The sequence below is a fragment of the Boleophthalmus pectinirostris genome, unplaced genomic scaffold, assembly GCF_026225935.1.
Source record: "Boleophthalmus pectinirostris isolate CB_2022bp ecotype Guang Dong unplaced genomic scaffold, ASM2622593v1 HiC_scaffold_1, whole genome shotgun sequence".
Taxonomy (NCBI): Eukaryota; Metazoa; Chordata; class Actinopteri; order Gobiiformes; family Gobiidae; genus Boleophthalmus; species Boleophthalmus pectinirostris.
In genome coordinates this window covers 20450884-20477064 of record NW_026570970.1, presented here as the reverse complement: position 1 = coordinate 20477064, position 26181 = coordinate 20450884, and the positions used below count along the sequence as shown (strand labels likewise).

General features: G+C 38.2%; 1 protein-coding gene across 1 annotated transcript in view; it reads left to right on the top strand.

Moving 5' to 3' along the window:
• nalcn (sodium leak channel, non-selective) overlaps window positions 1-26181 on the top strand; it is a 35567-nt gene extending 9386 nt beyond the window's left edge. The window contains exons 12-45 of the mRNA XM_020936286.2: window positions 1996-2127; window positions 2790-2957; window positions 3443-3634; window positions 5062-5199; window positions 5961-6035; window positions 14438-14574; window positions 15296-15437; window positions 15603-15676; window positions 16963-17064; window positions 17294-17363; window positions 17481-17572; window positions 17678-17800; window positions 17933-17989; window positions 18221-18341; window positions 18430-18561; window positions 19109-19276; window positions 19800-19904; window positions 20114-20220; window positions 20294-20414; window positions 20516-20614; window positions 20709-20802; window positions 21512-21618; window positions 21728-21805; window positions 21888-22007; window positions 22085-22153; window positions 22227-22375; window positions 22451-22544; window positions 22710-22842; window positions 23730-23845; window positions 24618-24775; window positions 24880-25030; window positions 25115-25264; window positions 25404-25521; window positions 25962-26181. Coding sequence (XP_020791945.1) covers window positions 1996-2127; window positions 2790-2957; window positions 3443-3634; window positions 5062-5199; window positions 5961-6035; window positions 14438-14574; window positions 15296-15437; window positions 15603-15676; window positions 16963-17064; window positions 17294-17363; window positions 17481-17572; window positions 17678-17800; window positions 17933-17989; window positions 18221-18341; window positions 18430-18561; window positions 19109-19276; window positions 19800-19904; window positions 20114-20220; window positions 20294-20414; window positions 20516-20614; window positions 20709-20802; window positions 21512-21618; window positions 21728-21805; window positions 21888-22007; window positions 22085-22153; window positions 22227-22375; window positions 22451-22544; window positions 22710-22842; window positions 23730-23845; window positions 24618-24775; window positions 24880-25030; window positions 25115-25264; window positions 25404-25521; window positions 25962-26104 — 4035 coding nt within the window. The 3' untranslated portion in view covers window positions 26105-26181. The remainder of the gene's footprint in view (window positions 1-1995; window positions 2128-2789; window positions 2958-3442; window positions 3635-5061; window positions 5200-5960; window positions 6036-14437; window positions 14575-15295; window positions 15438-15602; window positions 15677-16962; window positions 17065-17293; window positions 17364-17480; window positions 17573-17677; window positions 17801-17932; window positions 17990-18220; window positions 18342-18429; window positions 18562-19108; window positions 19277-19799; window positions 19905-20113; window positions 20221-20293; window positions 20415-20515; window positions 20615-20708; window positions 20803-21511; window positions 21619-21727; window positions 21806-21887; window positions 22008-22084; window positions 22154-22226; window positions 22376-22450; window positions 22545-22709; window positions 22843-23729; window positions 23846-24617; window positions 24776-24879; window positions 25031-25114; window positions 25265-25403; window positions 25522-25961) is intronic.

Here is a 26181-nt window from a genome sequence, read left to right as displayed (position 1 = left end):
CAGAAATGTGCGCATGTGCTACACTCGTACACTCATGTACCAGCGGAAAGAGCATTTGTGCCGTTTGGCTCTCTCTGTGAACAGACGGAGCAAGAGGAAGCACTGGTCACTGGTCTGTCACTCTACATCTCCTTGTCTCCGTAGTTGTGCAGCTGAAGACTTCGGAGGTGACATAGCGTTCATTCGCAAAAAAAGTCAATTTTGAAAAATTCTCAAAAGGTTATTTCTTTTATTGACTTTATTCTACAGATATCATCAGTGAAACTAAATTTGGGTGGGTTTGATTCTTAAAGATTTTTATGATAATGACAGAGATTTAACAGGTCAAAACAATGCAATTCAGAGAGTAAATAACTAGGACCTTTTTAATGGCACTGATTTGTTTTTGCATATGAACATTTCATTTCTTCTGCTCAGATTTTGAAAAAAATGTATTTGAAATCAGTATAATGTCCCTGAAGAGATTTTTTGCAACACTAACCAGATTTTATGCTAACTGCTCAAAGGAGTGACAGTCATAATGACCTGAGATTAGTGCATACATGATATCATTCAAAATTTAATAGGCAACAGATGAAGAACTTTCATACTTAATCAATGAGGTTTTAACACTATAATGAAAGTGTTTCTTCAAGATAGATGGGTATTGATAGCATACAATACAACACATTTTTGTGTACACTCTTCTGTAAAATCCTCTCTATGAGATTAAAAGGTTTGTAAATTCAATATCAGAACATACTTGCTTTGTCTTCATATAGCAAAGGTTGCGCATGACTGTGGATATGTGGCTAGGCAAATACGGAAAGAGACAAGACCTCAAAAAATCTAGCATTTCATATGCGCTAGCGTGTACTCTCTGTTCTCTGTCAGTCCGCCTCTATCTCCCATGCTCCTTTGCACCCTCCTTGCTCGCTAAACTGCACAGGCGCACCACTCGGGACAGCCAAAACACCCATGGGGGGAGAGCGTCTGGTTGCTGGAAATGTCAAACTGCTTTGTCACGTCCAATCTTAGTCAGGGAGCTTAGAGGGAGTGTGTGTGGTGGGCAAATATGCACGCTTCTACACCCAACCCTTAGGCCATTACTGGAACCTGCCACTGTTATTTTTTTGTGTGCCAGTGACAGAAATTTTCATCTGTGATACAACATGTTCCCTTTCAGAAATACAAGTTTGATTAAAGCCTTAATAAATTAATTGGGCATGTTACACAAGACTGATACCAAATATTTTTCACCAAACCAGACATCATTAGAGGCTTTCTCTGTTCAGATATTCAAGTTTGTTAGTTTATTGGCGTGTAGGCGAATGAATGGCAGCCGGCCCATTTTCCTGGTGTGAATTTGATCTTTCTATTCTCAAGTCTTAAGCCTTCTTTTTTCACTTGATTCAACTCTTTCCTCGTGCCAATCTTGCATGCTTGAAGAAGATTTTCTTTTTTTTTTCTTTCGTTTTTTTTTTTTGAGGGTGAATATTTCTACCCACTCACAAGCTGTTCGGCCTGTTACATACGTACATGCAGTTCAGGACTGTAATCACATCTGTCGTACTGTCACCAAAATACGGCATAGTCGAGAGTTGCTCAAATTAAGTCTGTTTCAAAGATGTACTTTTTAAGATCACAGATTGTGTGCTTTCTGATTGCACACTGATGTGTCTTAGTAGATGATTGCTCTGAATTTCAGTAGTTCCCTTTGCAGGGTGTTGCTGTCAATGCATATGTAGTGTTTTATAACCTTTGATAATAAGAATGTTTGTCAGAATTAAAGGTTCCTTTTAAACTAAATTCTACTTGTGTTCCTATCCTTAGTTTGATTTCTGGTACATCATATATATATTTCTAGTTATCAGGGCTACTACAGGCGCCTAAGGTACAATAGTGCCCTCTCTGTACTCTGAACCTTTTGTGACTTACCACAAACCCGCCTTGTCTCATTTCTGTTCACTTTACTCAGCAATTAAGAATGATTGTACTGAACTCTTGTTTCCACAGCAACTGATGCGGTCCTCAGTGTTTCACATGTTCATCTTGAGTATGGTGGCTGTGGACGTCATTGTTGCCGCTAGCAACTATTATAAAGGAGAGAACTACCGCCGACACTATGATGAGTTTTACCTTGCAGAGGTAAAATGACTTTTTATTCTTCTTGATTATAAATACAACAACAAGAAATGTATTAAGTATTATATTGTGTAAGTGGTCATAATAAAATAAATAATGAGGCAATTTGATTGTATTAATACCATATTGTAACATATAATTCTTAGGATTCATTGATAAATTAAAAGGACATTTTGCAATATGCATTAACTTAATCCTGGCCAGGAATGTATATGTGCCATGCAAGGTGACAACATCTGTTTGCTGCTGGTACAGCCCCATCTAAGAGTGTTTGCCAGCTCCCTCTTTCCTTGTCATCTCTCTCCTACTCTCTCTTTCTCTCTCTCTCCCTTTCTTTCTTTTGCTCCTGTCTTGCTGGCTGAGTGTAGGAGATAAGCTCTCACTGTTGCCTTTCCCACTCCCCACTACCGTATCATGTAGCCATCGATTGGCTGATTTGTTCCAATCTGTGTGAAGGCTGAGAGAAAAACAGTAAATACACTGGTCAAACAGTACATGAACAACTGTGTTAATGTAATAAGCTGCTTTTTTCTACCTGCCTGTCCACTAAGGTTAAAAAGTGTTACACAAGTTTGTAGTTAATGTTATAACCACAGCATACACTTGAAGAAACAAGAATGACTATACAGATGCTGCTTGTATTAAGAAATGTATGCCTCCACCAGGTTGCCTTCACAGTGTTATTTGACCTGGAAGCTCTATTGAAGATCTGGTGTCTGGGCTTCACTGGATACATCAGTTCCTCTCTGCACAAGTTTGAATCACTGCTGGTGGTGGGCACGACTCTGCACATCTACCCTGACCTTTACCATTCTCAGTTCACATACTTCCAGGTACATCTAATGCTTTAAGCTCATTTACAGCAATATACGCTCAACTGTATGCAAACTTAACAACGCAGCACCTTACTTTTGTAAATGTAAAATTAAATACATTATGAGTATAGAAACCTATTTACCCTTATGCATATACTGTAATTGCATTTGCTCTGAATATAGTGTTTAAAATAGTTAGTTTATTTGTTTCATTTATGAGAAAAATGTGTATTGCCAGATTGATAGCTACCGACAATCGAAGGTCTACCAACAAACCCTGACCAAGATGCATTATCTTTTGGGTTAAACAATAACAAGCATGAAACCTGTTGAGAGCACACTGCATCACTGACTCTCTAGTGAGCCTAGATCAATTCTGTTTCACCTTGAATCAATAAGACATCAATATCTTCCAATACAACTATGCAAGGCTATAGAGGCCATGCCTAAAATAGCATGGCTGAAATCTAAGTATTTTATTATATTGTTTTTCTTGTCCCTAGGTGCTGCGGGTAGTGCGTTTAATAAAGATCTCTCCAGCTTTAGAAGACTTTGTGTACAAGATCTTTGGGCCTGGTAAAAAACTAGGCAGCCTGGTGGTGTTCACAGCCAGCCTCCTCATTGTTATGTCAGCCATCAGTTTGCAAATGTTCTGCTTTGTAGAGGACCTGGACCGCTTCACCACATTTCCCAGGGTAAGTTATATAACTATCACATAAAATATTTGGATACTGTATGTGACATGCATTAATTGCATTATCTTTTTAAAGTACTTATATTGTAAATAATATTTTCTTTTTCAAAATTTTACTGCACAAAATGTGTTCTATATGTTACAACAGATTGTTCTAATCACGCATATTGCAATAGAAAGAAAACTTTGACATGTTTGAGTAACATTTCGTTGAATAAACGTAACTTAAGCTTGTTATAAATATGTAGTTACAACTAACTCTACATAATAAAACAATAAAAGGATTTACAGTACAATTTGCCGAATTTTGTCATAAAAATAGCAGTTTAACCTCAGTGAGTGCCATTTGAAGAGGCAGATGCCATTGATGATTTGCGTGATGCTACAACAGATGGGGAACTTCCTTTGATTTCTATGTGCTAGCGAGCTTGTGCCTCTCTCATTAGCCACATCTTACCCTTTTAATTTTGTATTTTTTTTTACACCAGCACCAACATTCCACTGATCCTAGGCTCAGCGGGACATGAAGGGTTGCTCGTAAACAGATGTCACTTGTTTTTCGTCTCCTTAAAAAAACATGCTTAACACACCCAAGTAGAGCTAACGCATGCATGCAGTGGGATAGTTAATGCTTGTTGGCTGTTCCCTTATGGGCAAAGCTTTACACAGGTTAATCTTCATACAGCGGGGACTTAGGCAGAGGCTACGTGCTGTCTGGAGACATTATCCATAGATTTAATTCATCAGTCATCTTAAATTTAATAAAGTAAAACAGACAAACAGACAGCAAATGGAATTAAGAAGCACATGTGGGTGTTTTTCAGTCATAAAAACATAACATTCATTAATTTTCTGTGAAAATTGTCTTTCACAACCAGGTGGGAGCAGTATTTGAAATGAGATCATTATGACTTATCGGTCAGTACATGCAAGCTGGAATGTTTTGGGCTCAGTATTTATTGTGTGTACATTTTCTTTGCAATAATGAGCACATTTTATTATCATTATTTATTATTATTATTATTATTGTTGTTGTAATATGATATGATTTGAGCTATAGAGGATTGAATAATTTTATGGCAAATTATTAGTTCATTCTGGTATATATTTGTTAGAACTCTTGCCTTTTAATGATACTGTATATTTAAAAAATGGGTTTATTAAGATTAGAATCCTGCTTTGTGTGAGTGGTAGTTTCAATATTATTGTTTATCACAATATTTCTCTGTAGCAATGTATCATACTTCAAAATGTATTATTGGGACAGGCCTAGATCTGATATATTTGTGCATTGTTTCTTCTTAAATGTTTTTGTTTGCTATTTATTGTGTAACTTGTATCCTCCAGTGCACAGCTTCCTTGGTGGTATCCTTTGTGGCCTGTGCCCTCCTTCACTCCTCTCCTTGTCTCTGTGCTGTGCTCCTGCAGGCGTTCATGTCCATGTTCCAGATCCTCACCCAGGAGGGCTGGATCGATGTCATGGACCAGACTCTGGTGGCTGTAGGTCGAGTGTGGGCTCCAGTAGTGGCCATTTACTTCATCCTCTACCATCTGTTTGCCACCCTGGTGAGTTATTAAGATACATCTTCATTTTTAAAGTTATTTTTATTTACAAAGATGTTCAACCCAGACATAGTAATTCTCATGTCCAGGGCGACATACTTTATAGGTAAGTTACGGTATTAACCTGTAGGACAATTTGTCCTTTGCATTTGACCAAACCTTCATTCAATGCCACTGGGGCAAACTGACTGGAGCGGAGGTCACATTTCCAGATCTTGAGTGAGACCTGGTTGATGGTCAAGGATACTTGGTGGAAGTTTAGTCAGTTGTGGATGTTATAAGTTCAATTTATAAGAAAACTGGGGTACCTGGATAAAACCTACCCAGACATGGGAAGAACATGCAATGCCACAATTAAACACCCTTCTGATATTATTTGCACTATAAGAATCTGTGCATTCAACAGATGTCTTTTTGAGGTACATCTAATCACACTTAATCTGACGAGCATTTGCTGACATTTGAGTGTTTGGTTTTCTGATCTGAGAATCCATCAGTACACTGTTTATCAGTACACTGTTTATGACTCACACCTGCTTTCAGACCAGTCTCAAATACACTGACCAAGCAGGCTCTGTACTTGCAAATGTATTGCAAATGCATAAACATATCTTGGGTTTCAAGTGAGGACCATTGCTGTACCAATTAACAATTTCTAATAAAAATATTATAACTTTAAACGGGCAAAAGTTGGTGAAGTAGTGAAGACACTGAAATCAGTCAATATTATAAGACATCAGTGTTTTCGTTCTTTACTTTTTTAGATTCTTCTGAGCTTGTTTGTGGCTGTCATTTTGGACAATTTGGAGTTGGATGAAGACTTGAAAAAGCTCAAACAGGTAAGACAAGAAATAACAAATTTTTCATGTGCAGTGTAATTTGGCGTTTAAATTGACCTGTTTCAAAGTAAAAAATTATCACAGGTACTTAATAGTTCAGTTTTTTGGTTCTGTGAGAAATGTTTTGCTCAGTGACGTAAGCAGATTGCAAATGGTTAACATATGCATAGATTCTGTTATCACATCCTTTTAAGTTATTGATTTAACACATGCAATATTTACAGTAGATAGATGTTATTTCCAATCCTAAAATGCAAACTAAATTGTCCTATGATTTTGATATTTCAAATGTGCTATTACCTTCCTGTACCTTTCCTCTCTATGTGGAAAGATGGGAACATTGTCCTACCTTCACTTTGATATGGACGGGTTGACAGACGCATATCTTATAGACAGTATATAAACTGCAGTGGTTGGCAGCTGGCCGGTCTCCGCTTGCTTGAAAAGGTTATTTCCCACCCACAGCTGAGTGATTATGCGCAGTGACTGTAAAATTGCCTATTTTACAGGTGCTTCAATCATGGATACAGACTAAAAATAGAGCATAGATGGTGATCACCCTCTCAGAAGAGAATGCCTCCTCTCTACAAACATTTGGCAAAAGCCCAATTATGTGGCCAGTGGTCTCCCAGAGATACTCATGTGGCCTGAGAGATGAGGAACCACTTAGTGTGTGTATGATGGATCCTTTTGGCCCCCTGTTTGATGAATGACTTCACTGAGGGGGTAATGTTTGTTATTCATCATTAAAGTGACTTATATCCACAGGCTTTTGTTTAAAATTGGGACAGTTTTTCTTACTTGAGAGCTTATCGTTGGAAAGAATCTTTCAGGAATAGCATTGTTTTATCATACAGTTGTGGAAAATCTATTGGCTGTATATTACTAAAGTATTTAGCACCATTTTATACTTAGTCAAACAGACAGTTGCTGAAAGAAAAAAAATGATTTGGGGAATATGTTAAAGCTAAAACAAACAAACAAACAAACAAACAAAAACAGTTGTATGCAAAGTTGTGCCAGCCATCTGTAGATGAATGACAGAGATTTAAATATATTGCTTAGAGTTACTTTCAAGCATATGTGTGTGTATATATATATATATATATATATATATATGTATATATATATATATATATATATATATATATATATATATATATATATATATATATATATATATATATATATATATATATATATATATATATATATATATATATATATATATAACAAACAACCTGATACACTGTGGGAATACAATCTATTTTGGAACATAATGGCTTGGCAGCATCCTGCTTTCACCAGTCTTTTGAGCGCATTAGTGCAGTGTCAGTGGGTGAATTTAGAAGAGGAACTACCTGTGTGACTCATACATAAACAAGTGCACAAGCTAAACAATGTCTGTATGCTTGTTCTAGTTTTATTCTGCTGCTGCTGCTAAAATAAACCACTTTCATTTGTCTTCACTCTACACTGAGTAGATGCTACAGGCAGCCACCAAGGCACTGTCAATAATCTCTCATTATCATCATCAACAACAGGTGAATGCATAAAAACAATTAACCTTTACTGACTGCTTGTGCCTGCACATGGTATGGTCATTATTCACAGCGTATTCTATATTTTATTTTAAGGGCCCATATTATGCTATTTTCTGATCTATGTTGATCTACATTGTTTCCTAATCAAAAACATACCTGGAATTTTGTTTTTGTTTCATTCACACATGTTTAACACAAAAATCCTGCATCTTTTAAGATGAGTTCTTCTCTCTCTCTCTCGAACTAAAGGTAGCCGTTAACTTGAAAACTATCGCTTCATAACTTCACAAGGTGGAACAGCGCATTTTGAGCTTTGAAGGTGTAGACAGCTTAATAATAAATGAAACAAAAGACAACTCCAGGCATGTTTTTTAGGAGGTAACAGCATTATAACATGGCTTAAAGCTCACAAGAGTCCATTGTGTGTAATATAGGACCTTTAACTATGCCCTCTATTTTCGTTATGTCCTAAGTTTCTGCCAAATGCCAAATATATGCCAATACTGTTTTGGATTGACCACCTTGGCGCTTTGACACATACTGTATTTCTTCTTCAGAGAATCTAAAACCGTTTAAACCAAAATCTCCTCTGTGATGAAAGAGGGGGCTGGTGCATTGGATAGTATTGCTCCTGTTATTGCTTCACCTTCATTTATGGTGTCACAGATTGGCTTTGTGATGGGTAAGAGTGATGGCACATCTCAATTCTACAAATCATCTGCCCCTCACCCCAACACACACACACACACACACACTCACTCCACACAGCGATCAGAACCAGTGCGAGGGCCGGGGAGGAGGGAAATGTTGATCTTGTGCCTCTAGATATCAGCCAAATAGAAAAAGGTGTTTACCCCTCAGGCCAGCGATAATGGAGCTGATGACGCTGATGTGTTGTGCGTGCTTTGCTATCTTAGTGGGGACGTCACCATACATTTACACTCAGGTCCTGCACAGCATTTGTCATTGATGCTAGGCCCTGGTTTTTCTATAGTTAAGATGTATATGTTTTGGGGAGATTCCTATAGCGAGCATGAGCACAGCTGTTGCACCTCATACTTGATATCAGTGGTGGAAGAAGTACTCAGTTTTGTTATTTAAGTAAAAGTACTTGTTTAAGAAGATTGATAAGTAGTATTTTGTACATTTTGAGGTCTAATGAAGCTTCAGTTGTGCTAAATTTAAAGTGAATTGAATCGAATCATTTTTTTCCTAGCTGTTTTTCTTTGTATATTTGTGTTTGCTCAAACTACCAATGTGTTACAAATAACCCTCAGCCTTTTCAGTAGGTCTCATACAAATAAAAAATGCTTTCACTTTTCAGTCCAGTTCAAAAATGTAGTGGAGGAGAAAGTACAGATATCTGCTCTCAGGTATAGTAAAAGTAAAAAGTATCAATTTTAAAATCTACTTAAATAAAGTACAGTACTTTGCTTCCTTTACTTTGTTACGCTCCACCACTGCTTGCTATACTTATTGTTGTTGAGATTTTGTTTGAACTCAGGAAATACCAAAAGGGCTTGGAAATACAGAAGTGGAAAATTCCACTTGTAATTGTAGAACTCAAATCTTAATCGAATCGAGATCTTTTCATCAAAGCTTAAGGCTTTTTAATCAACAAATCTACAGACAATCCTACAGACAAACATGAGGTTTGGAGTTCTGGTTTGATATTTGTTAATGGACATTGATTCAAAGTCTGTCTTACATAAAATTGTTTATTAACATGAAATAAAAATTGTATGTTTATGAGGATTTGCAAGGACAATTCGCTCTGGCATTTTCCAGACTAGCACTCCAGCCCTAACATGTGGAACAGCTTGCATACGGAGGGGGGATTGTGTGAGGAGAAGTGCCACTGGTAAGGAGATCGCTGCCCCTAGTGTGACATGCGCGTCAGCTCGGGCACACAGAGTGACAAGGCGCGCTCGTCAGAAGAGATTCGTCTGTCAAAGTGTCAGCTCCCAACACTGTGAGCTGTTGTCTACGGCCAGAGATGACACAGGGAAGGCGTGTGCATGGAGGAGATGCACTTGAGAGAAGTGTGCTGTGGAGATTTAGGATGGGTTGTTTTGTGTTGCAGAAATCAGCTATGGTTACTGTGGCAACTACGACAGGGCTTTTGTGGCCACATACTAACTGTTGCCTTATGATATTGACATGCTTATTTGTTTGTAGGCTTGACTGCTGTGTAGGAATAGGTGATATTGACAAAAGTGAATCTATTTTTTCATGGCAAATAATCAGGCCATATTTTACCAATAAAAAAAATAAATAAAATAAAATAAAATAAATTAAATAAAAGATTAAAATGGACCTGTAAATGTCTTGGGTCTTGATTGTCACTCAGAATGTGAATGGATCATAATATTAACTAAAGTGCATGAAAATCACCCATAGTATACAGAGGATATAACAATTACTTTGCAGTTTGTATTTATTTTAGCTCTTTGTGCTCCCTTTTTGTCAGAAACTACATACTCAAGCTTCAAATTGTGTTTATCTCCTAAATAATATGTTTACATCTCCCTCTTTCAGTGCAATGAAGCTTTTTTCTATTTTCTTTAATTCCAGGCTGCACTCAAATGTATTTTGCCAAGGAGCTTCTAGTTTGAGTAATTGAAGGGTGATTGATTATATTAAGGCCTCCCTCCACCAAGGATTTCATTATTTATGAATAAAACTAAAAGCCTGTCCCCATTTATGTGATTTAATGGAGCGAAGACTTATTTGGGGATTTAGTGGAGGAGAAGAAAGGAGCAGAAGAAACAGAGAGCAAGAAGAAAGAGCATATTCCTCAGAGACTCCAAAGACAATGCCCTCTTATCTGACACTTCAATGTGCCTTTGGAAGACACTTAGGACCTAAGTGTGCTCCTTACCATATTTGCACAATCTTTATTTAAACAAAAGGGGCTCTGGCTCTGATAAATACTGCTAAACATCTTGCTTATGTTTTGAGCTGTTACTATTTTAAGAGTTAGTTATATATCACATGTACTGTGGTTGACTATCTTGGAAATATTAAAGAAAAGGAAGACTATTACTCTTGAAAAGATGTGATTTTCGACATGATTTTAAAAGCACAGTTGTTTTGCTTGTTGGTGGTAGCTATTAACGGATTATGGCCTTTGAGGCTTTACAGCAGCTCCGAAGCATTCATGCCTCATTACTCACCTAATGAGAAGAGAGGGTGACCCTGAACACTCTCAGACCTTCTTTCTCCTAATGTTTCAACACAGCTGCCCTTCGGCCTGCACTGTATGTAATCACACTGGCTCTCAGCAAATATGGACTGCAATAGGACTTACATTCAGGATTTGGTGTGTTTTGGTGGCATGTTTCCATGGCCAATGTATCAGATCAGACAAGTCAGAGAAGTCACAAAAATGATTGCAGTATATTAATCACCATCATTTGGTACTCTTGTCAAAAATATCGATACAAATACTAATCAAAACTCCTTTGAAAAACAAAAACATGCATTTGGAATGTATTGATCTATATCAGTATATCAGAACTATCATTATTATAGCATTCCATTGTATTTAATGTATGAAGTTTAAAAATATATAATTGTGGTAATAATTGGTATTCAGTATCAAGTGTCTAAACCATTGAATATTTGATAGTGATGTGTATATAAGCAGTTGAAATGTCAGTTGTGTTACTGGCAGGTCCTCTGTCTGTGCTCTCCATCTGTTTCCTAATGATGTGGTTTATCTGAACACACTTGTCTGTCGCTGTGGCTCTTAAATGGCACCATTGAAATAACTAGCGGTACACCTCCTCCCACTGGCTCTCCACTGCTGCGTGTGGGCAGTGGTTTGAAGGCAGCTGTTCATCACTTCCCATTGTACCATTAGTGCTTCTCACAGTTACTCATACATTGGATGTTTGTATGCCTCAAAGGCATTTTCATTAGCCTCTCCGGAGAGCGTGGCAGCAGCGCACAGGGAGCAAGTGTCTTATAAATGGTTTTACATCTGTTTGGGCTTTATTACCATTTTACCATAATATAAAATAGCTTCTGCCATGCAGTTTGATAAGTAATACATAAATGTAATAGTAACGCATAATGTGCTTTACATATGAAAGTTAATGATTACCGATAATGAATTCAAGACAATATATATTGTCTGTTGAACGCATATTCATGTGTTAGTTAAGCTAGTGAGTCATCCTGCAGGTTCCTTGTTACATGACCCTTCATTAATCAATCTAAAATCATTTTAGCGAGACAAATTCATCTTCCACTTTGTCTTCCATTGGACGCCTGTCAATAAGTGTCTCTAGTGTGACACCAATAGTTACCATTTGTTTTCTTTTGTCAGGTAGAAGCCATGAAAATCCAGGACATAGACCTTTCCAGCTCAGCCGAGCCTGAAATTGGCCTGAATGGAGAGGAAGCAGTGGCAGGTCACCTGAATAGGTCTCAAGTCAAAACACATTAGTCTCGGCTGCATTGGTGCACCTACATAAACTCAATCTCAACTGGGTCAGGCCAGGCAGTAGTTTTGATTTATCAGCCTTTTACTGTCACAAACAGTGCGTTTTCCACAAACGCAAAACTTCCTCCTCCTTCTGTTACTATCAGGCCTATATAAGGTTTAAAATGGATTTTGTAGTGAGCACCCTGCCTCTGCTCCCTTCCTTGCCCATGTGTGCTTATTGACTTGATGTATTGACAAGCTGAAGGTTCTGTGCTTTTCACATGCTGCTAATAGTAACCTATGGGAACTCTGTGAGAGTGCCGGCTGTAGTTAGCATTTTTCATTCTAATATAACAAAACAACTACTTGCTATGCATTTAGTGCCTTAGTTTAATGAACTGCATTGTGTAGAAATCTAGTCAAGCAATTTCGACATATTTATATTATTATTATTATTTATATTTATACCACTGACTGGAGTTGTCATTCCATTGCTTTGAAAGTATTATCAAATGATTCTGAACATGAGGCTAGTTTGATGCAATACCCCTGAAAGAACAACTGATTAGAAGTTGGACAAGAGGAGAAGTGCACAAGCTGACAGAGAGAAATGGTGTAATGTGAAACAGCAGCAGATACAGTGAGGGTGCATTCCGAGCCTTGGCTAAACTGAAGATCTTGCTGAGTTGGCCCAAATTGATTAGGACCTTTGGGAATGGCTGGGTCCATATTAATTCTACAGACTGTGAGAATGTGTGACTTCTGTTTGTGTGTTTGTGGAGCACTTGTAAGTATGTCTGTGAACTTCATGTCCTGAACTCAATTCCCCATCTGTAGATGCTGTTCAAGATTATGCCAGCACTTTTTACTTTGCTCTGCAATAAATTTGTAGAACTGAACTTATAATATCTGTCAGGACATTATGACTTAGATTGTCTATTTGTGATTATTTTAAAGTGTATATATGTTACTGATTTCACTAGCACTTAAGTTGTCCCAGCATTTTTAATGGGATTGCTGGTGTTGACGTCAATTTTACAAAACAGCGCTATTTCCTGTATTTCTACTTTTCTTCTCATATTCTTCTCAACTTTTCTTTTTTCCACAAACTGTCTCTTGACTGACGTAAAACTATGACAAATATTTACTGTGAATATTATCCCAGCAAATGAAGTAATAATTAGAAAAACATGAAAGCCTGTCATGTGCTTGGAATTGTTGGTGCTGATGACATACTAGTAGGCCAATTTTAGAACACAGCGCTACTTCCTGTATTTTTGTATCTTTCTTCTCATATTCTCAACTTTTTCCCCCACAAACTGTCTCTTGACTGACGTAAGACTAAGATAAATATTTACCATGGATATTATCCTAGCAAACTAAGTAATAATTAGAAAAACATGAAAGCCTGTCATATGCACTTTAAAGTCATTGTTTCATTTAATGTTGTTTCTGCATGCATTTCTGTCATTTTATGTCTGAGTCCTCCTCTCTTCATTGTTTTCTTGCATTTACATTTTATTCACAGAAAGCCCAGACAGCCAAACACAAGCTCTCTTTTCGCTTTTCCTGCACATTATGCCACTCACTCTCCCACTCAGGGTAAAATAGACATTCACATATTTTTGCCTGTGAGGAAAAGAAATAGTTGAGACTGAATTCCTTTTGGCACTTTTGTCAGCTCCCTCTCTCCCCATACCCCACTATCCCGAGAAAACGCCAGCCCGCTCCTGGTATTTCTGTCAAATCGAAATACCAATACCCGGGCAGCACAGAGGCAGGGACTTTTGCATTAGCGTACGGACAGACAGACAGCGTGACTGACGTGGAAACATTCGCCATGGCCCAGTCGATGTGTTTCGCGGCGGTTGCCTGCTCAGAATGATAAGCTGCCGCTCACTCTTGCTTCAAAATGCACTCCGCTTCCCCACGCCTAATCTGCGATGCATCAGGGGTTATCTCCAGGCTTCCAGACAGAGCAAGGCACCTGCATGGGAATTTCAATCAACCACCCTCATATGTAATTAAAAAGATATAATTGGTTTCATCTTCCAGTTCAATATGGGCGTGCATATGATTCTGTATTATCCAGTGGCTGCCTCTTGATTTGTCCATTATCCAACCCAAAGTAATCTGTCTGTTTTGTTTTTTCTTTTGTTGCTTTCTTCATTCTTTTCCAAAAGTAAGTGGGAATCATGCTCATTGTGGTTATATATGTGTGTAGTAGGTAGGTGTGTTGGTGCCATCATCAGGCATAAACATGAAATTGCAGTTTAATGTCCTCAATAACTCCCTATTTTGCCTCTGTTTTCAAAGTGATGGCTTTTCCTTCCTTTTCTTCAACTCGTGATTGGTTTCCGTGCTTTCTTAAAAGGCATTTGTCTCACTTTGGTGTGCAATTCTTAACGCTGGACTTGTTTTTCCAGCTCAAGCAAAGCGAAGCCAATGCTGACACTAAGGAAAAGCTGCCTCTTCGATTGAGAATCTTTGAGAAGTTCCCCAACAGGCCACAGATGGTGAAAATCTCCAAGCTCCCGTCGGATTTCACAGTGCCCAGGATCAGGTGCAGATACACTCAAATACTGTGACTACTTTCATGCTGTCATTTTTTTTACTTTTAATTTAATGATATGCAACACCAACTGAAAAAATTATACTGTTTCAAAGATCTGAAATGCCATAACAGTAACTTGCAGGTGCCAACATTGCCTTTCTAAAATGTTTCTCTTTCTTTCATCAAGACCTTGGATATTTGTAATGTTTTGATTTTATGTTTTTGTAGGTCATTTACTAAATTAATGAATCCCAAATCTCTCATTATCAACAACAACATGTCTAGTACAACAATATTTCTAAATACCTGCAAAAAATTAACTTTAGTTCACACCTTAAATTTCCTTAATAAAGTGTGGTCAAAGTTTTAATTCATAATGCACAAATACTTTATTACGATTGATTCAGGCTTAACTGCTTAATTAAAGGGTTAGGGTATTAATAAATAAAAAAGCCATAATTAATGAACAATTTGTTTATTACGAATTAAGTCTCTGCTTTGTTATGGCTATTAAAAGTGTAGTTATGATAAAATGTTACAAAATAGTTCAGTAGTTTAGTCATGGCCGTATCATTTTATGTATTTTTTTATTGTTTACATTCGCTAAACTGGCCATATTTGCCATGACCATTCCTAGTAAAAAATATATAACCACATTATAATATTGCCCCAGTGATTGTTATGTTCACACTGCACATTAACTATCATTACATTTGTGTGTCAACTCCAGGGAGAGTTTTATGAAGCAGTTCATTGATCGGCAGCAGCAGGATACCAGCTGTTTATTCCGGCGTCTCCCCTCAGCTTCGTCTTCCTCCTGTGACCACTCTAAGCGCTCTGCCATTGAGGACAACAAGTATATTGACCAAAAGGTAATTAAAAGCATCCCCTTTAACATAGGAGCAGTAATAATATATTAAACAGCATACTTAAACAGATCAATAAATAAACCAGACCTTAAACCAAACTGAAAATACAGCTACCATCAGAATGTGATGTATTGATTCATGTTTCTATACAATGTGTCTGCCTGTCAGCTTCGCAGGTCTATTTTTAGTATCAGAGCACGGAACCTCCTTGAAAAAGAAACTACTATCAATAAAATTTTACGGTAAGATTTCACTGCACACCTGTGACCTAGAACTTAAATTCCTCACCACTATTGTTGCAGAGCAGAGTCGTTGCAATTTCACAATGGAAAATATAGTTCTGAACTTGAGATTTGATGGTGTTGATCATAGTTAAAGAGCCAGTATTATGTAACTTTTTTGAGCTTTCTACTATGTTATAACATTATTCCCTCAAAAGCATACTTGAAGATCTTTTAGATGTCAACCATCCATGTTTGTGTATTTTAGAGATTTCTCCCTGGTCCTATTTGAACCCTTCTTGTGGTTAGCAGTAAGATTCTGTGCATTGCTCAGCCCACAAGCCTATGTCATCCATGCTTTCTTGACAATTCTCCATACATATATAAAAACATGAAACAAAACTGTAAAAAGCTTCACAAAGTAGTTTTTGTAGCAGGATGCACAGTGATTATGTTGTCATAGTGCTCTGTAGGGGGAGTGACTTAATGCAGAATTCCAAGTGAGGGGACGCTCAGAGTAACAAAAATAAAAGTTAAACTTACAAAACATGTTAAAATATTATTTGCCGCATTTTCAAAACAATAAAAGATAACATGGTGACCCAAATATGTTATGTGTTAGCATTTAATACCTCATACAAGTAAAATACCCCATCTTTAAGATTCATGGACAATTTCTTCAAATTTGTATTGTGTTATTTTATATATACATTTATTTTTCAAAATGTATGTGTGTGTGCTAATCTCGACACTCAGAGACTCATACAGAGCCACTTCAGACTCATTGAGCGTGACAATGATGTAAATGGATAATTTGCTGTTCGGCATTGCAGGGCTGGCTCTACGTGTAGATTAGCTTACCGTCACCGTGTCCAATGTGGCTGAAGCGTACCCCCTCCCTCTCCTGCCCCCTTCTGTCTGTCAGTGTAGACAGCCTATCAGTAGTCAAGGCACGTTCTGTCTGGACGCCTATCTTCTTCTCACTCACAATGAATGAGACTTATGCTCACGCTGGCATGAGCAAACACACTCATGCATACATGGCCTTGAGATGAGCTGTTTATTATTATGATCCGTAAAAGCTGGGGCCTATGGGGTTATTAGCTGTTGATGGCTCTGCATTTATCCCACACGGGCCCGTTGCACTCGTATGCACTCTGTTAATGGAATGATTGGAGAGTATTAAAATTACACTGTTGATGACTCCTTTTATTGGTCCAGGCTCATGCCTGACTGTTAAACAGGCCGTTGGACAGGATCCAGTGGTTGATTATGAGTGAAACAAAAGTGTTGTTTTTGTTTTTCAGAGCATGTACCAGACAACGGATGCTAAGTGGATCTTTTGAAGGCCAGCCAGCCAAAGAACGCTCCATTCTCAGTGTCCAACATCATATTCGCCAAGAGCGGAGGTAGGCAGTGAATAGACAGACATTTGAGTTACTGTAGTAGATGTATAAAAGAATAAGATGCCTAATTTATATGTATAGTAGTAGTAATAGTAGTTTTGATGTACAGTGGCACTTCAACAGAAGTACGCTTTAAACCTAACAGTCTTGTGTACATTACTTTGACTGTGCAGATTTATCTTCTTCTTATCAATAATATGTTTATGTCTAATAATATGAAAATGATTTGTAGGTCTCTCCGACATGGCTCTACCAGTCAGAGGATCAGCAGAGGAAAATCTCTGGAAACACTCACTCAAGATGTGAGTGCACCTAAATAGTTTAATAGTTTAATAATTTTGCTCAAATATTTTATATTTTATATTTATTTATTTTATAAATGTGTGTATTTAAAATATGGTTATCCTTTTTTCCATCAGCATTCTAGCACTGTTCGCTACCGCAATGCTCAAAGGGAGGACAGCGAGATCAAGATGATTCAAGAAAAGAAAGAACAAGCAGAGATGAAAAGGTTTGTTTGCTGCAGTTTCTTTCAATATCAAATCCAAACATCCTGGTCTGATCTATACTGTGATCTTTGTACTCAAAAATCAGTTGTATTTTTGTGTTGTAACAGAAAAGTGCAGGAGGAAGAGTTGAGGGAAAATCATCCATACTTTGACAAGCCCTTGTTTATTGTTGGTCGGGAGCACCGCTTTAGAAACTTCTGCAGGGTGATAGTTCGGGCACGTTTTAATGCGTAAGTCCTGTGGAACGTGCACTGTTTCTTTCTCACTCTTTTCTAAGTCTAATATGTAGTCAGAAGAATAAGAACTTGAGAGAGTTTAGTGATTAGTGATGACATAACATTAATGCATCTCTCTCTGAGTAGATCCAAAACTGATCCAATAACTGGAGCTGTAAAGAACACCAAATATCACCAACTCTAGTAAGTCAATCAATCAATCATTTCTTTCTCTGACATTAAACATTCAAATCTGTGTGCTATTCATCTTCATACCTTGAATAACAATTGTGGTCCGTAATGAAACTGTGAAGTGAAAAGCTGTGAAAAATACATTGCTAATTTATGCATTTCTGTTCTGTGTTTAATGCCAAGCTTTCATAATCTGTCCGATTTCAATCTAAATGGTTTTTCACTGTTTGCATCTTCATACAGTGATCTCCTGGGCCTGGTTACCTATCTGGATTGGGTAATGATTGTGGTGACCATCTGTTCCTGCATTTCAATGATGTTTGAATCACCTTTCACCAGGGTCATGCAGGTCCCCACTCTGCAGGTAAAAACCGAGCGATTGACGGTTGTGAGTGATCAAATGAGCATCTGCACAAATTAACAGATGTCCAAATGGTGTGGTCTTGTTTCAGATCGCGGAGTATGTGTTTGTCATATTCATGAGCATCGAACTGAATTTGAAAATCATGGCTGATGGACTGTTCTTTACCCCCACTGCTGTCATCCGAGATTTTGGAGGGGTCATGGACATTTTTATATATCTTGTAAGTAATTCAAGCACATACACTGGCCTCCCCTTTGGTATAGATATAGCACGTAGAATTTTAATGCTATTTTGTTTTAGCTTTTATATGTAGGCTATTATCTACACCAGAAAGGCTCTCTTATTTTACTGACCTCTTGTGGTTAATAGAAGTATTTGTTGTCTCAGTGACAGACAATTTCTTTTATGAAATCAATTATGCATCTCAGTTTCCTAGTTCCACAGGAGAATCTTATAATTTATTCCTGGCTTATTAACTTTGGTGAAATTGCTAATTTTAACTATTACAAATGGTTATAATAAGTGATTAAAATTATTACTTCTTTCCAATCTCAAGACTATAAATAGAGAGTACTGTGTCAGGGCATCAGGTGTAATGCACATAACTAATCTCTGCATGTTAACACCTTCTAAAGGGAAAAACCCAAAACATATTACTCATTGTAATAATCATTATATGGCAGCAATGGATCATTTGACAGTATGTGGCTGCTACTGACATATGTCCTTGTTCACATGTCTCCTTGAAATCTCCTCCGTGTGTGAAGGTGAGCCTGATCTTTTTATGCTGGATGCCTACGGACGTCCCCCCTGAATCTGGAGCTCAGCTGCTGATGATGCTTCGCTGTCTGCGTCCTCTCCGCATCTTTAAGCTGGTGCCACAGATGAGGAAAGTGGTGCGGGAGGTCCTCAAAGGGTTCAAGGAGATTTTCCTGGTCAGTGCAGTATACCCTTACATCTCACCAACAGTATAGTGGATATATATACAGTCATTAGTTTTAGCCAGTTAAATTGTTCAAAGCTGGCCCATCTGATTTATAAACTATGAAATTAGAAAGCAGATTTCTGTCTAAGTAGATCTTAACTCTCACAAACACTTTGGCACATTGTTAGAATGACCATCCCTGATTTGTTTGGCTACTAGCACATGTTTAGAACAGCTTTTAAGAAGGAAATGAAGCAAGATGGACCATTAAAGGGGAACCAATAAGCTTTATCGCAACGCACCATATGTGAAGTGAAGGAAATCTATGTGTTCTTAGCGCTTTATTCATAATAGCGTAAACCCTTAGATAAGACAGGCAGTTTATAATAACAATATTCTGCATCTTGCCAGGATTTTCTGTGCAGGTCTCTTTATGTTTTCACCTGTGTGTCATCTTAATCCTGTTCTCTAATCTCTCAAACATGGATTATGGTGAACTGGCATCACTAAATCCTGGTAAATTCTTCCCACAGGTCTCCATTCTGCTCCTTACACTAATGCTGGTGTTTGCAAGCTTCGGAGTTCAGCTGTTTGCCGGAAAGCTCGCCAAGTGCAACGACCCAACCATTCTGCTGCGGGTATGACCGGATATGTAATCTTTTCTCTACTGTCCAAACTATATGATTTGCCTTTTTGTTTCATTCTTGCTCAGTAATCCTGAATGAGAAATTACTAGGAGGGATTTCCTCAGTTAAATAAGTGTATCAATAGACTGCTAGGAGATATTTTTATGTGCTGTTTTATATAAGAAATAGACAAGTATGGACTAATATGTGTTTGGTAACAGGAGGACTGCCATGGCATCTTTCGAATCAATGTCAGTGTTTCCAAAAATCTCAATCTAAAACTGAAGCTTGGAGAGAAGAAACCTGGGTTCTGGGTACCAAGAGTCTGGTATGATCGCTCATTTCCATTTTAGCTGTGGTCATAAACTTGTTGTTAAAAACTTGGTTGCAACTTTCAACAGGGCCAATCCTCGTAATTTTAATTTTGACAATGTTGGGAATGCTATGCTGGCCTTGTTTGAGGTCTTGTCCCTGAAAGGCTGGGTGGAGGTCAGAGATGTCATCATTCACCGCGTTGGACCAGTATGTCTTTTGTATTTGTCTTCTGTATTTGCATTTCATTGTTGTTGTACATTTGATCTGAGATTGGTTGAAACTGAACTGATTCCCGTGTATTTCTGCAGATCCATGGAATTTACATCCACGTGTTTGTGTTTTTGGGCTGTATGATTGGACTCACTCTGTTTGTTGGTGTTGTGATTGCAAATTTTAATGAAAACAAGGTACAGTGATGAATACTGTATTTCTAACACATAGAAAAACTTTTAGCAGAGTTCTGATATTACTGTACTCATCTTTTGCTTGCTTGTTTCCCAGGGCACTGCTCTGCTTACTGTAGATCAGAGGAGATGGGAAGATTTAAAAAGTCGACTGAAAATTGCCCAGCCCCTACACTTGCCTCCTCGTCCAGGTGAAACTGATTGTACCACATAGTAAAACTGTTATCAATTGACTTAACAATTAATATACATAAAATATGTATTATTTATGTGTCTTTGAGATTGGTAGACAGGAAAGAAATACTGATAGATACAGTCTGTATTTACTGTTAGGTTCCTATGAACTTAAACAATTAAATTCCTCTGGTTCACATCAGGATCTGTGTATAGAGCAGATTTGTCAGAGGCAATGTGGGAAATAGTCTCTCTTACTACAGTTGAGTGTGAGAATAAACAGGAAATCAATTGTATCCATCATAGTGAGCAGTCGCGCTGACAAAAGCAGAATCAACCTGACTTTGATCTACATCCAAAAGCCTCGGCCTCTGGCTCTGCTCATTCACAACAGTCCATTACAGCATGCCCCACATATTTATTCTATTATTCTCGATTATTGTTATGGAGAATAAAGCTGTGCACTCACCAAAGAATTCTTGGCAAAGGCTTTAATCTCGACATAAAAAACTCCATAATTCAGGGATTTATTGTAACTCTGGTTATGACATGTGGTCCATGAATGCCCCCTGCTGGACTGTATCAGATACTACTCATGACAACATTTTGTACTACTCAGAAAATTGCATTTTTGTTCTGTTGACCTTAGATTGATTTCATTCCTGCATTCAAACTACAGTACATTATGTGAAAACTATGTATTTAATAAGACAAATTTATCTTCAGAAAATGGTGGCTTTCGTGCCAAAATGTATGACATCACTCAACATCCCTTCTTTAAACGGGGCATTGCTGTTCTTGTGCTGGCACAGTCGGTGTTGCTCTCAGTTAAGGTACACTCCCCATTCGTTTGTTGTTGTTTTTAGAATATAAAATGTAATTGTTCAGCTTTACCTCAACAATATAAAATGTGTGAACAAAGCTGTATGCGCCATTTTTTAGTGGGATGTCGATGATGATCAAGTCACATTTCCTCTGGCCACCATGTCTGTTGTGTTCACCTTCATATTTGTACTGGAGGTAGGACTTTACTGTTGCCCGACACTCTTCAGTATTTGTGAATGATGGACCTGGTTCAAATGTCTCTTGTGTTGTTACCAAGGTGACCATGAAGCTAATAGCCATGTCTCCTGCTGGATACTGGCAGAGCAGAAGGAACCGCTATGATCTGCTGGTCACGTCACTAGGGGTCATATGGATCATCCTACATTTAGCATTAATGGTTAGAAATGAATGTTGTGATTAAATAAATTATCAAATATGCAAAGATAAGCTCTAATATATCTATTTTCTCCTTAGAATGCATACACCTACATGATGGGCACTTGCGTGATTGTCTTCAGATTTTTTACTATATGTGGAAAGCATGTAAGTTTCTTGAAATTCAGCCATTGAAATATACATTGAAATGTATTGTAATATCTGTTTTGTTATGCTAAAGGTTACACTGAAGATGCTGCTGCTGACAGTGGTGGTCAGCATGTACAAGAGCTTCTTCATCATTGTGGGAATGTTCCTCCTACTCCTCTGCTATGCATTTGCTGGAGTTGTTCTCTTTGGCACTGTTAAATATGGAGAAAACATCAACCGGTAAAAATACACTCTGTTTATCCATGCCTTGTTTACACTGACTGCAGAAGATACTTTTTTTTCCCCTGTTTACAGGCATGCCAACTTCTCCACTGCTGGAAAGGCAATCACTGTTCTGTTTCGTATTGTGACAGGAGAAGACTGGAATAAAATCATGCATGACTGCATGGTGAGAGCGGCTGCTGTCACAGATAAAGAAATACACATAGACACATGTTCATGACAGATGTTTTTTTCTGGTCACCTCTAAATCTGTAGTCACTGATATAAGCAGTCAGTATATATAACATCTATGTTTTGCCAAAATATTAAATCCTGGTATTTTTGTCCATAGGTGCAGGCCCCATTTTGTACACCTGACAAACACCGGTACTGGGAGACAGACTGTGGAAACTATGCTGGAGCACTCATTTACTTCTGCTCTTTCTATGTCATTATAGCCTACATCATGCTCAACCTGCTCGTGGGTGAGTGGTTGTCAGCGTACTGTTTATACTCGCGTCACTCAATTCCTTTTTTATTTACTACTTGGCTCAATCACACCACCAGATCTAGGCTGAATACAACTCACATTGAATGCAATAATAATGAAAATACCTGAACTGTTACATGCAAAAAGCTTAATATTTACATAACTTAATTTGATTTTCTTAGGAAAGAACTCATGTTCTTGATGCCACTTAAAAATCAGTAAATAAGAACAAAAATATAAAAAGAGATATATATTTATTATTAAATGTGAAAGAGGGACTCTTCTTAAATAGAGTTCTTTTTTGATGACTATGGCCAAGTAATTTGAATGTATTGAATTGCTATGGCCTTTACAGTATTTGGGTAGTTGACAAAACACATTTTGGTCACGTGTCTATATGGTCTATGTGATACTTGAATGACTGTTAAAAAAAAAAATAATAATCTCATTAAATTAACATCCACAGAAATACACATACACATTACTGAAGTAGTCTCATTTATTAGGGTATATCATTAAATCCAGCAGGGGGGACCCCAAAGGCTGTCTGAACAACAAGTCCATAAAAGAAAATAGAACTGGAAATCAGTTTAATACATATTTGTTTAGCTGTAGTCCTCCTTAAATAAAGACCAAAGCCTACAACTGACGTACTGTGTACATTTAGAAGTAATAACATTATATTCTTTTGAATAGAGTGGAATTTTGTTAAAGGGCCCCCGTGGGATCTTTGGACTGATAAGAGGGCCGCTGTGCTGTAGACTTAATTGACAACGGCTTGCATTTCATATCAAATTGTTCTCATTCAACGCTCCAAGTTTATATCTGTGTTTATTTTAATTTCCGTATCCAATTATATGACATGATTTTAATTTCCTGCAGCTATCATTGTGGAGAACTTTTCCCTGTTCTACTCCACGGAGGAGGACCAGCTGCTGAGCTATAATGACCTGAGGCACTTCCAAATCATCTGGAACATGGTGGATGACAAACGGGAGGTGAGAAATTAGCAACAGAAAAAGATGAGGACACAGCAGTGAGAGGCTGACGGCCGCCTTATAGCTATGAGGCACAGCATAATATAGAAATGCAGAGAGATAATGAGAACAGCTGAAAGAAGTGAAACAATGGCAATGAACAATAGGAGTAAAATTAATTACAACAGTGGGAGATGAAATTAAAAAGTAGACCCCCCTCTTATTTATTAATAATGTCATCTCAGAGTTAGTTTCTTTTTTACTTTTTAATCTGGCCTTGTCTAATTATAACATAACAGAACAACTTCTTTACCAAGAGCCAATATATGCCTAGTATGTCGTCTCTATCACAACTACAGAAAAAGTCATTTTGATCAAATGATAGAGCTTTTCTTTTTCTGTACAATCTAATATTTACACCTATATCTTTATTGTACTTCTATGTCTTTGGTGGCCATTCCCTCTGTTCTTTCACCTAGCATGCCATGGTTCTCACATACCACATGCACTTTTACTGGTTCATAGTTAGTGCATGCCAACATGCCAACTTGAATTCACTTTTATCTACTAAAATTATCATAACATTATTTTGTTAAGACATTTAAAAAGGGGCAATAACCTTAAACACATGATTGGCAGGATCTTGCTCTTGCCCTCTTGGGTCTTACTTACTGGTATGTGGGTGATTGTGCAAGTGTGACTGAGTGATTTGTGGTGGTTAGAGAGGGCTTTGGCACAGAATGGCAGTGATGATATTTTTCTGACCTGTGTACCGTCCTCCTGGTTGTTCCAGGGCGTGATCCCAACATCCAGGGTGAAGTTTCTGCTGCGGCTGCTGAGGGGCCGGCTGGAGGTGGACCTGGACAAAGACAAGCTGCTGTTCAAACACATGTGCTATGAGATGGAGCGGCTGCACAACGGAGGAGATGTGACCTTTCATGATGTGCTGAGGTAAACAAGGACAACTGGACAGAGCACGCATCTGCTACTCACCATACTCTTTATATATTTTGATCAACACACATTACATTACTGTGTGTTTTACCTCCATGCAGCATGCTGTCCTACCGTTCTGTGGACATTAGAAAGTCTCTCCAGCTGGAGGAGCTGTTGGCCAGAGAACAGCTGGAGTACACCATTGAAGAAGAGGTTGCCAAGCAGACAATACGCATGTGGCTCAAGAAATGCCTTAAACGTATCCGTGCGGTGAGTCTCTCAGCGGAAACTACACAAAGATACAAACATGTATGACCACTAAGTGACCATGCATTGTATGTGTGTTTACTACAGAAGCAGCAGCAGTCCTGCAGCATCATACACAGTCTGAGAGAGAGCCAACAGCAGGAGCTCAGCCGCTTCCTCAACCCGCCCAGCATCGAGACCACCGTGCCAAGTGAAGACCACAATGCTAACAATACAGACAACCCCTCACAGCCTGAGGTGAGCCCCGCACACACACACAGCCTACACATGTCCTACACACCAACACAGTCTCAGCTTGATGCGCAGCTCCGGCATCATATAAGCTGCAGGTGTGCACTTGCTCTGCTGTAACAAAGGAGTTCTTGTCTTTGTGCAGATGAGTGGCCTCCAGCAGCTCCTGAGTCCCACACTGTCAGATCGAGGAGGCTACAGGCAGGACTCCTCCGACCTGGGCAAGCCGCAGAGGAAGCTGGGACAGTGGCGCCTGCCCGCAGGTCTGTCTGCCTCTTCATACTCCAGCTCACACTTTCTTCAGAAACATAACTATTTATAAGCTTTTATCTGACAAACAGTATGCATATGAAAAAGAAGCTCAAATGGAAATGTATTCTCTTAAATGCACAATAGCGCTCTGTCAAAGTTTTTGGGAAGATCTTCTAACAACAGAAAGTGTATTACAATATATTTTCTTTTTCCATAACATCTCTGTTGTTCCAACTTTTAAACGTTACTGTTTAGAGATACAAACCTGATTAAATTGTCAAGAAACCTTTGAACTTAGTTTTTTATCCTGGTGTGAGCCATTTGAACATTTGAATTTGTTTTAAATGGTTTCAGATTAATCCTTCTTGTCTGTGGGTCCTTTCCATTTCACTGTTTATCAGTGTCTTTGGTAATCCTGTTGACAGAAATGCATGTGTTTGTCATCTGTTAGGACGTACCAGTGTCAAGTCCATCGTGTGTAAGATGAACCCGGTGAAGGACGAGGCATCCTCGGGGTCAGAGGTGAAGAAGTGGTGGACCCGTCAGCTCACAGTGGAGAGTGACGAGAGCGGAGACGACCTCATCGACATTTAGGCATAGATCCAGAGGCTCAGACTTCAGGATACTCAATGTGGGGCCATACACCAACACTACTGGGAAAGATACTAGTA